This window comes from Phocoena sinus, chromosome 6 (genome assembly GCF_008692025.1).
Source record: "Phocoena sinus isolate mPhoSin1 chromosome 6, mPhoSin1.pri, whole genome shotgun sequence".
NCBI lineage: Eukaryota > Metazoa > Chordata > Mammalia > Artiodactyla > Phocoenidae > Phocoena > Phocoena sinus.
In genome coordinates this window covers 22,851,196-22,863,302 of record NC_045768.1, presented here as the reverse complement: position 1 = coordinate 22,863,302, position 12,107 = coordinate 22,851,196, and the positions used below count along the sequence as shown (strand labels likewise).

The window sequence follows — 12,107 nt, the reverse complement described above, 5'->3', positions numbered from 1 at the left end:
ATTAAATTTCTATCCATTCCTACTCCTGCCATTATCCTAAGCAATTTCAACAGCCATGATTCAGAGCCACTGTCCACTTCATCCTATAGCTCGTTGACCTTCACAAGTCCAGTGATGTTTGCCTTAACTCTTTATCAGTCTACCCAATCTATGACCTTGTCACCCCTAGGAAATGGACTGTATTTCAAATCTTAAACCCCAGTAGGTCACATCCTGAACATGGACATTTCTATTTCCAGCTCTGTCCGATGAGGAACCTAGTTTCCCACACTCATGATTTGCCTCCAAACAGAAGGCACAAACTCCATCTGTCTCCTTCTCAGCTAAGCACAGAGTCTAGCTCTCTCACACCCTTCCTCCCATTCCATACGATCACCATCATGGTCATGTTCTCCTGCCCTTAACTCCATTGGGGGGGGGGGTCTCTGTTCCATCGACCCCCAATGGGCACTTCATCCAATTCTCTCTTCACTTTGTTCTCTGTCTTACCTAGTGTGGCATCATCTCGCAGCCCTTACCAGCATCCTCAAATCTCATGATCCCCTGTGCTATAGCACCTGCTGCTTGCAAACTCTTAAACTTGTAATGAAGTAACCTTTACTTTCTCCTCTCTGACATCACAGTACTGATGGGAAAAATCACAGAAACATGCATATTGGCACCATACAAAGCACGGTGGAATCCAGTTCCACCCGGAACGTTTATTATGAGTTTTTGTTGTTGATTTTATCACTATTTCTTACATCTTTTATCTTTCAGTTTTATTGTTATTGTTTTGCTGGAGGAAGTGGTTTGTTGCTTCTTTTCAGTGTGAGCACGTGAGATGTATTTTCTGAGCGTTTGTGTGGCTGAAAGTCTTTATTTTGTACTCCAATTGTTTCTCCTCATATTTCCTACATATCTATCTTGATATGCTACTTTTAGGAGATTTATTTGGCTTTTCCTTCTATATCATGAATTTGGTCTTCAGTATGACCATTCTGCTATTCTGACCTTATATTCTGTACTTTGATCTTAAAAACCTGTATTTTTAAATTCTAGGTATTATTTTTTCCCTGACTGCTCCTTTTCTTCATAGCCAGCTTTATATGTGTGACGCAACATTCACTCATCTAAGGATACTATTAATGCATTTTTTAAAGCATTTTCTTCTTTCACCTGCTTTATTTCTGTTTTCTTCAGGCTAAGTTTTTATTTTATTCTGATTCTCTTTCTTCATGTTCATGGTTGTTCTCACATGTCTGTTAATCTTTTATGTTGGATCACACCTATAAATGCTGTCAGAGATTGACTATAATAGGTAGTCTAGGCTAGTGGGACATCGTGGGGAAGCTGATCTGGGGGTTCTGAGGGTAAAGAGGTTGGGAGGTACCCACAAGCAGGCTTTCTTTCAGCATGTGGGGCAGTAAGAACACCAAGTAAGGAAGTTGGGATGTTCTCTTTTGCTGAAGAATGAAGGTGTGATTCCAAAGACAGAGTACATTTAAGTACTTCACTACTTTGTGGTACTACTTTTCCTTTGAATACTGCTTATATTTTTCTGGCACTAAATGTTCTTGATTTTGGTTCTATCTTAAATCCTCTTTTTTTCTTCTCTCCTCTTCTTTTCTCCACTCTCTCCTTAGGAAAGCTCACCCATTCAGGTGGCTATACACTAGTGTGGCCATCCCAACTGTTAAAATTTTGGAAGGCTTCCACACTGCTTGCTAAAGAGCTGTTTCCTGAGACCCTCGAGGTCCCCACCCCCATCGCTACTCCAACTACCCTCAGACCTCCTTCGGGAGTTCCCTCCCCCAGATTCCTTATGGTCCAACAACTAAGGGTTCAGTCTTGGCGTAGCAGGACACTTCCAGCACCCCACTTCAACAAGATGACCAGTTCTGATTAGTCAGTGCTCATGGCTCCACCTGAATCATGCTCCCTTAGGGTGGGGAATCCATGACTCCACGTCAATATTCAGTTCATTCCTAGTTTTCTTTATATTCAATTGCCCGCAAAGGTTCTCCTGACCTCTCACCAACAGATGACAAAGACATCTATTTCATTGAGAAGACAGGAGCTATTTGCTTTAAGCGAAGGTTTTCTGCCTAAGACATTATCTGTGACTCAGGTTTGCCATAGGGATCAGTTCAGGGAGCCCAATGGAAGGAATGAATAATACTCTCTTTGACTATATCACAGATGTATCAACTCGTAAGCTAAGCTTTTGCCAATAGCTGTATGACAACTCAACTCACAATTGAGGTGCCTAGTCATTGTCTAAACATAGGTATTCACTGTCATTGATGAGAATGAGCATTGTATGCTTTAGATCGCAGACAAAGTGACAACGTTGATATTTTTCTATAACATGTTTAAAGCCTGTCTTGTATCTTTGCCACACTGCAGGGTCATACCACCTCTAAATGGCAATAAATAGCTAGATTAAAAATCAATAGACAGGGCTTCCCTGGTGGCGCAGTGGTTGAGTGTCCGCCTGCCGATGCGGGGGACACAGGTTCGTGCCCCGGCCTGGGAAGATCCCACATGCCGCGGAGCGGTTGGGCCTGTGAGCCATGGCCGCTGAGCCTGCGCATCCGGAGCCTGTGCTCCACAACGGGAGAGGCCGCAGCGATGAGAGGACCGCGTACCGCAAAAAAAAAAAAAAAAAAAAAAATCAATAGACCATGCAGTCTTTGCAAATATCACTTATAACCACCACCAAACCATGTCCCTCCAACACACACACACACAATTGAAGTAGAAGGGCAAAAATCCTTATTTCCTGCTCTTCTATGTCCAAGTAACAAATTGATTATGGCACATGACCTGAAAAAAATTAAATGCATCTATTTCTCAGCAGTCTCTCCTGCCAAGACAGTCTTCTGCTTTGTATCTGTAACATAAGATTCCTTAGGAAATAAATGTAGTTTTCATTATTTTATGAATGTTTCAAATAGTAAAATAACTGGCATCCTGAACTTGTCAGTACTTCTATGCAATAGATTTAATAACGTCTTCCTCTGAAAGCTCAATGTTGGAGAATAAAAATTAACTGACATAAACTATTTCTTCTGAAAAAATTAATTTAGGAGTGTTTCACGGAACACTATACACAAGTTGGCTTTGCAGAGTAGGGTTGCTCTGAATTGTATTACAGAATTTCTCTGATTACAAGTATAGTAACATTTGATTTATTTTCTAGAGGATAAATGTATCTAATTTTTAATCATCAAACTTAATAGTCAAATTAAGATGGAAACCAAAGGGAAAGTAGGTCATAACTCAGAATTATACAAATAAAACTTATATCAAAACTTTACTTTCATATGTTTTCATGTCTGTTGCTATGAATTACGTAATGTTGAATTGTTATCAGTTTATTTATTTTTATTTATTTATTATTTTTTTTTGCGGTACACGGGCCTCTCACCGTTGTGGCCTCTCCCACTGTGGAGCAGAGGCTCTGGACACGCAGGCTCAGCGGCCATGGCTCACGGGCCCAGCCGCTCCGTGGAATGTGGGATTCTCCCGGACCGGGGCACGAACCCGTGTCCCCTGCATCAGCAGGCAGACTCTCAACCACTGCGCCACCAGGGAAGCCCCTATCAGTTTATTTTAATCAACTTTTTATTAACTATTTTAAAAGTGCAGAATACTATGATAATTATAAACTCCTAATATGTTTTATGAACTGATTTTTCAAATAAGATAAAACAGAGATAACCTAAATTTTCAAAAATGATTTCTGTTTGATAGCCACTAAAAACATGTCTTAGCATTTGGCGAATTCTGTATTATAATAAGCCTAAGAATATTTTTAATGTATATTTATAATTAAACATAAACTTAGAAACTCTAAGTTTAATAAAGCCATATTGCTTTTTAATTTTTAACCTTCATTTCCCTTTAGAACCTAAAATAACTCGTCCTCCCATAAACGTAAAAATAATAGAAGGATTAAAGGCAGTTCTACCATGTACTACAATGGGCAATCCCAAACCATCAGTGTCGTGGATCAAGGGGGACAGTGCTCTCAGGGTAAGTGATTGTTATGTTAAAACATGTATATACAACACATTGTCAAATACAACAATCCTTTGCAAACTCAGTCGCACACTTATAAACTTAGTATAAACTTTTTTCCAGGTACAACATTTAACCAAGCTTTAATATTTCTGTTGCCATATATGCAAATTGTAAGGCATTCCAGTTGGGGCTGAGTAGGGGAAAAAAGACATAGGAACCAGTAGTGTTAAGGATGATAAAGGAGGCAAAGCAGAGCAAAGCTACAGTCTTTTTTGTTGGTTGGTATTTGAATCATTTATTTTTCAACATTGAATCTTTGAGACTCATGAGATTTAAAAAATGGAACTAAGCTCCAAGCTTTAGACCTGACAAATCGTTTCTGGGAGGAGAGAGAGAAATAAGGTTTGGAAGAAAAGGAATGAGAACATTCTGGAGTGAAGTTAGAGCATCAAGACTGGTGAACAAACCACCTTGACAACAACCTCAATCACATACAGTAGTCAAACTTGAAATGCAGTATTCACACGCTTATTTTGTACTGCTTTGTATCTTATACCTACATTTATTGATAAATTACTATATTGCATTACCATCGTCTCTTTCCATCCTTGTATAACCTACCAACTGTGAACTCAGTGAGGTCAAAGACATTATGTTTTTCATATTACTGTACTCAGAGTATTCCATGGGGAATACATAGGTGTTGATACATGTCAATTAATTGAAATAAAACATAATATCAATTAGCTTTGTTTTATTTAAAATAAAACAAATAATTTTTACTTTTTATGGTAATCTATATAATTCTCTGGCTTTCCTTTTGTTATATTTTCTACAATAAAAGCAGGGGGTGGCTCTATATGAATTTAGAGTTCCCAGAGAGAAGATAGATGTAACATTTTAACTATAAAGACCAATTTTTGTATTCTCTGTAGAATTTTTGAACTTTTCAAAGGACATATATTCCCCTAAGGATACCATATAGGCAGTAGGCATGGCTGTTAAAAGCAATGCTTTTAATCAAACAGACCTGGATGTGACTTTTTTAGATACCAAAGAAACTCCTAAAATAAGGCTTGTTGATGTAGGACATCCAATAAGCCTTGGGGTCCTCATATAATGAAAGAAAATAAAAATAACTATATCTTATGGCATTGTTACTAAAATTAATTTTGGTAATCTTATACTATCTCATTTATTATTGTATGTTACCCATAATAAATGCCAAATAAATGTTAAAATAATATTTTTGATAAGAATGATAGTGACGACTAGATGAAATATAGCAAATGTGTCCTTGACAGACCTATGGCCATTTTTAATTCATGTCCCTGTCCCTGGCAGGAAAACTCCCGCACTGCGGTTCTTGAATCCGGGAGTTTAAGGATTCATAATGTGCAAAAGGAAGATGCAGGACATTATCGATGTGTGGCAAAAAACAGCCTCGGGACAGCATATTCCAAGTTGGCGAAGCTGGAAGTTGAGGGTAAGGAGCTGCGTTCCTTCCCATTACAGTGCTAGCGGAGGGCCTCACGCTCTACTGTGAAGCATTTCAGCTTGCAAAACAGAGAGGCAGTAGGTAGTTCATTTCCCTCATTTATTCCAGATATTAGACCATTAGGTCAACACTCAAAAATTTGAAACGAGAAAAAAAACGTTCCTTTGTATAACAGGTCATATTCCACCTATAGACCATCAATTAACCAAAACCGACTAAAGCCACTATAATACTAAAACAATAGGATATCATTTCAGAACGTCTTCTTGGCTTGGACAATTCTCCCTTGTTTATAAATTTGAAGATATTCATTTTATCTTTTTTCAGCATAAAAGACGTGTCTCAAAAATGTATCAAAAAGAAAAGAAAAAAAGTAACTTCTTTCCAATTGTATTGTCACAAAGAGTTGAGAAAAATATAATACTGGCTCAAAATGTATAACCCCCAATGGTCCTACTTCTATGAGTTACATTGTCAAAATATTTTCCGTTTTTTAAAGTGTTCCTTTAAAGTCAATTAATCCAACAACTGGTTGTGAAATATCTTCACTGAGAAATCAGAATCCAGGTCGAGCTAGGGATTCTATCCATTTGGTCCTCGGCTCCTTCTCGACCTAAAATAATAACATATTTTGCTTAAAAATAGAAACTACCAGCATGCTTATACGAGGTGAGTAAACTGAGTACAAAACTCTTCCCAGCTCCTCCTGTTACAGGCCTTAGAATTAACCTCTCTGGCTCTCAGTTTTCTTATCTGCAAAGTGGGGTTTGTTGTGAGTATTCAATGAGATAAGTTACTGGTAGTATTTAGCAGAGTGTCTGACGCTTTGTAAAACTCAGTAAATGTTGACTATAAGAGTTATCACTTCCTTTTCTGCTATCTGATTGATAAAGTGATTATCACACACTGGCACAAATTATAGTTCAGCCGGGGAAGACTTCACAGCTTCCCCATAGCTTACTTTGATGTCACCCTTCTCTTAGGCCAAAATCGAGCCTTTCCTACATTTCTTCCTTCTCAATCATACAGTTTTCTATTAGCTCCTTTAAGATTATCTTTATTTCCTAGATAGACCTTCTTCTCACAGCTTTAATGATCTCATTTCAATTAACTGTTCATGGAAAGGAATGAGGTTGGAGGGAATAGTGGTTGTCAGATGTGAAAAGAATATATTTTTCGCACAGCTGCTAGAATTTAATATCTTTTAAAGTATCGGTGCTATTTCAAGCTCAGAATGCAACAACCACCTGATGTAACTTATTGAGTGAAAATTAAATAAACATACAAACACACTCAGTCCCACTTTCAGACACAGTGAATGTCTGCCTAGATCCAGTGTTTCCTTGAACTATAATTGGAGGGATACAGAACCAATGTTATCCATTTGTGTACAATATCATAAATATTTCCCTCTTCGAGGTATGAAATGTGAGCCCACTGAATTATAACATCAAATACTGATTGTTTAGGTTACTGTCTTCAAAGATATTGAAACCATTTGGTTTAGCTTTGGCCTAGAGAAAATTATCACAGATCTCATTAGTTGGAGTTCAATTACACAGTTTGGTCTTGCCTTGCCATTTAGTTTTGTATCATGCCTATCAGTAAAACTGAACACTCTCCTTTCTTCCAAACACTGAAACGATCATGTACATTGTGTTAGTAATTAATATATGCTAGAGATTTTATTAAACTTGCTAGTACTGAGAGCTCATAATATCATTTAAAGTTACTCTACCAGTAGGTAAGATGCTCATTTTAGCACACATGTCTATTTCTACTCCATTCTAATCCTTATTAGTCAATAGACACGAAAATATGTGACATGCTTAGCACAGCTGCTGGTATATAATATGCATTTAGTAAATGGTATCAACTATAATTATTACTATTAGAAGATAAATTTTGCAGAAAATCTCCTTTGGCTATTGAAGCTCTGAAAAATTGGCTTCCACCTAAAGAAATAGTGGAGGCATGTCCACAAGATATAATGCAAACATGACCTATTTTAAAGGAAGGGCCAATTCAACCAACAACTCAGAGCAGGTGAAAAAGCAACTAAAAAGTCACTGGAAGAATCCCAATGTGCCTTCAAATGCCTGCTGTCTTGGCAATGGTGAGGGCTAAAGATGAAGCTGGCCATGGTCAGTTAGGACAGATGCGCATTTGCTATGTATTATATCGTTAACTCTGCAAATTAGTTTGAGCAAATCAGAATGAGAGCCCTGTAAGTGCTAGTTGATGTGGGGCTACATTGAGGGCAAATAGGTATGTCAGGGAAAGATATGGTTTGTCTGCCATTGTGAGCTTCTAATGAGGTTAAGCATGCCAGGTTATGGATTTAGTACAGTGTGTTTGCTAAATCCTAGCCGCCATAACAAACATGAAAGAAACACCCTTGGACACAGAAGTAAAGCTAGCTCCCTTTCTAGATTGCCATCCTCAGGCCGCCGGGTCTCTGGAATGGCAATGTAAAGATATTCTACCCTGACGCCTTGCCTTAAAAGATTCAAACAGTGGCATGCAAAATTAGTGATGGAACCGTCTAACTCAACCATGACCAAACATGGATGTTTTTTGAAAAGGATGAGCAACGGGACGGCTAACATTTTAAAATCCTAAATGCTTTACACGTATTATTTTATTTTAATTTTCACTAACAGTCACTGAGGAACGGCCTATAATTGTACCATTTTAGGAAACCGAGGAACACAGAGGATAACTAATTCACTCAAGGCTGCACAGATAGAGGCACCTAAGAAATGGGGTAACACTGAATACTGTCTGTTCTATTAAAAAACGAGAGAATCATGTGTGACATTGTCAAGAGTGATGTCAGAATGGGGATGGGGAAGAAGCCAGAATTCTGTGAATGAAGGAGAAAAGGAACTGAAAAAAAGAGAGACAGTGTATGCGGACAATTTTTTTTCGATAAATTTGGCAGAGAAAAGGGATGAGTCCAAAAAGTTAGCAGTAGTTGGAGGCATCTTTGGCACATAGGAAGTGTGGTTTTGCACGATTTCTCTTTTTAAAAGATTGAAACGTTTAAGAAAACACATGGACAGTGTTAAAATATTAACGAGAAGGAACCCAGAGAGAAGGAAAATTTGAATATACAGGAGAGAGGTGGAAGGTTCAAAGGACTGTGGTGCTTGGGAAGGCAAAAGAGATGTATTCAGCAATAAACTTTATATAGGGGGTGACCGCATGTCCCAGTTTGCCCAGGACAGTTCTGGTTTACACCTGTTGTCCTGGAATAATTATTAATAGAGTCCTTCTTTTACTTTCAAAAATATCCCAGCTTCAGTGGTCAATTATATGATTACTCAGACAGGAAGAAGAAACTTCCTTCCTCGTAATAGGAAGGAGAAAAGAGGTGTATGCCAGTGTAAATGAGTTCATAAGTTGGGCAGATGGAATTTGAGAAAGCTCTGTTCCGATGGGCTCTATTTCCTCCCGGAAGTAGGAAGGAAGGTTATCTTCTGAAAATACTTCTGTAAAGGGGGGCAGCGGGATGAGGAGAGCGGAAAGGTTTTAAAATAGCTGTGGGGAATGGGGGAGATGACTCACAGGGAAACTAGGCTTGCTGGGGAACGTTCAGATTTTAGCAGAGAACAGGACTATGAATACAGAGTGGCATCAATTTTCTTCATTGCAGGTTTTCCTGCAGGCTTGCTCAGCAGTACAGGTGTAAGTTGGAATAAGTAGAAAGCCAAATCCAAAGGCCAGATGTAAGCATTGGAGTTTTGCCAGGAAAGAAAAGAGGGCAAAGGATTTGTGAATATTGGAAGAGAATGCTGGAAATGATGACTCATGGAATCTTTAGGTACTAAATACACAAACCTGGGGTTACACACTTAGAACTCCAGCAAACACGGCCAACAAGATAATATGAAAATCTTCCTACCACAAACAGCCAGAAATGCCGGGTTAGTTGTACAACTCATACGGAAAAAATGGAAATATTCAGAAGTCAGGAATGAATAGGAATTGGAAAAGCAGAGCAGTGAGATCATGAGCTGGTTGGGCACTGTCCTTCACATAATGAGACAAGTGCCCACTTCTATAATGTAGAAGATTGGTTTTAAGGCTCTTAAAGGGAAAAAGTCAAGGTCTTGGGTCCCTGTAAAGTGGAAGTTAGCGCTGATACCCTCGTATAAAGCTGAGAACCACTGAAGTGAAAAGATAGGCCAGAAAAATGCTACCCGTTGGCATAGAAAGACAACACAGAGGCTTGTCTTTCTCTTCATAAGAATAGCCAATATTCATTCTTCATAAGAATGAATAGCCAACACTCAGGACTGTATCTCAATTAGATTTAATTCATGCTGCCAGAACAGCCAGTCGGGGAATCCCCAGTTGGAGAAATTAACATAAAAGTTAGTCCCAGGTCTTCCAAAAAAGACATAGAAATGGCCAACAGGCACATGAAAAGGTGCTCAGTATTGCTAATTAATAGAGAAATGCAAACCAAAATGAGGTATCACTTCATACTGGTCAGGATGTCTATTATCAGAAAGTCTACAAATAATAAATTAGAGAGGGCGTGGAGAAAAGGGAGCCCTCCTACACTGTTGGTGGGAATGTAAATTGATACAGCCACTATGGAAGACAGTATGAAGGTTCCTTAAAAAACTAAAAATAGAGCTACCATATGATCCAGCAATCCCATTCCTGGGCATATATCCAGAAAAAATGAAAACTCTAATTCAAAAAGATGCATGCATCCCAATGCAGCACTATTTACAATAGCCAAGACATGGAAACAACCCAAGTGCCCATAAACAAATGACTGGCTTAAGGAGATGTGGTATATATAAAACGGAACAGTACCTGGCTATAAAAAAAGTGAAATATTGTCATTTGCAGCAACATGCATGGGCCTAGATGATATTATACTTAGTGAAGTAAATCATTCAGAGAAAGACAAATATGTGGAAAGACATATGTGGAATCTAAAAAATAATACAAATCAATCTACATACACAACAGAAACAGATTCGCAGACACAGAAAACAAACTTATGGTTACCAAAAAGGAGAGGGAGAGAGGGAGGGACAAATTAGGAATATGGGATTAACAGATACAAAAAAATACATAAAATAGATAAGCAACAAGGATTCACTGTATAGCACAATGAATTATATCCAATATCTTGTAATAACCTGTAATGAAATATAATCTGAAAAAAAAGCTGAATCACTTTGCTGTACACCTGAAACTAATACAATATTTTAAATAAACCATACTTTAAAAGAAAAAATTTTTTAAATTAGTCCCTGGTCAAAAATTTAACAACAAAAAAGCTGAAAAAAGAAACACCTTACACAGGTTACATAGGGTTTTCATAGGTAAAGTCACACTGAGGATGAGTTCACAATACAAAATTATCGCATCCACAGGAAACAACCCGCCTTGAGTGAGAATTAGCTGACACAACATACAAAGTGATTTAAACCCCAGGAAATTCGATTAACAGCACAATATAATAGATACTCTAAAATAAATACGTTTAAACTAAAGACACAAAAGGAGGAATAACAAAAAAGTAATATACATTAGGAAGAAGAAAGACAGTTCCGATAAAGAATTAAATATAATTTTAACAAATGAAAAAGATAATGGTTAAAATTAAAATTCGGTGGTGGAATAATGGTATATTAGAGATAAAGAGATAATTCACACATTAGAAGTCAGCTCTTCAGAATTAAGAATTCAGTGCAGAGAGATGGGAAAGATGAAATTGAATTTAAGAAATAATTAAGGATATAAATTATAGAAAGAGAGAATAGAGAAACATAAGAGAAGCTATACTCAAAAGCACGATGCCTGAGAACTTGCCAAAATTGATGAAAACTTAAATCTTCAAGTACGAGATGTACACCAAGTCCCAATAGTAAAAATAAAGAGCAGATATAGAAATATTTGCACACCCAGACACATTATAATGAACCAAACACATAATGAACCAAAGACAAAAAGGTGATGTTAATTATTAAAGGAAAGACAGATTACTTACAAAGAACATCAATTAGAATAACAACAATAGACAGGGTGTGGGAAACCAGCACTTGCAATTATTCTTATAATTTGGTGTAGCCTAGTGGATATGTTTTTTGGTTTTTGTTTTTAATAACCATCAAACTTTAAAATGTGTATAGATTTGTCTCAATAATTTAACTTCTAAAAATGTATCTAAGGGAATTCTTTACAGAAGTATATACTCAAGATTATCACAAAGTTGTTTATAATAGTAAAGTTTTTAAAATAATTTAAATTTGCATCAATAGGAGACTGACATAATATGTGATGAAATTCCGTGTGACCATTAGAAAGGATGAGATCGATCTATATGTATTAATTTCTAAGACTTTCCACCATATACGTGACTTGGGTCTGTTTCCTGTCTCCGAATCTCGTTTTCCTCATCTCTAAAACAGGGGTAAAAATAGGACCTACCTCTTAGGTTTTTGCAATGATTACATGAATTAATACTGGCACACAGTAAGCACGATATATTTGCTGTTTTTATTAGTAGTAATTTAATTAATACTTACATAGTTCTTACCATGTGCAAGGCAATATCCTATTTCTTTAGAAA

At 37.3% G+C, this 12,107-nt stretch overlaps 1 protein-coding gene across 5 annotated transcripts in view; it reads left to right on the top strand.

Annotated features, from left to right (window-relative positions):
- MUSK (muscle associated receptor tyrosine kinase) overlaps positions 1-12,107 on the top strand; it is a 91,111-nt gene that overhangs the window by 23,760 nt on the left and 55,244 nt on the right. For all 5 annotated transcript variants that reach the window (XM_032635609.1, XM_032635607.1, XM_032635606.1 and 2 more), the window contains exons 4-5: positions 3,893-4,020; positions 5,353-5,494. In XM_032635609.1, the coding sequence (XP_032491500.1) occupies positions 3,893-4,020; positions 5,353-5,494 (270 nt within the window). The remainder of the gene's footprint in view (positions 1-3,892; positions 4,021-5,352; positions 5,495-12,107) is intronic.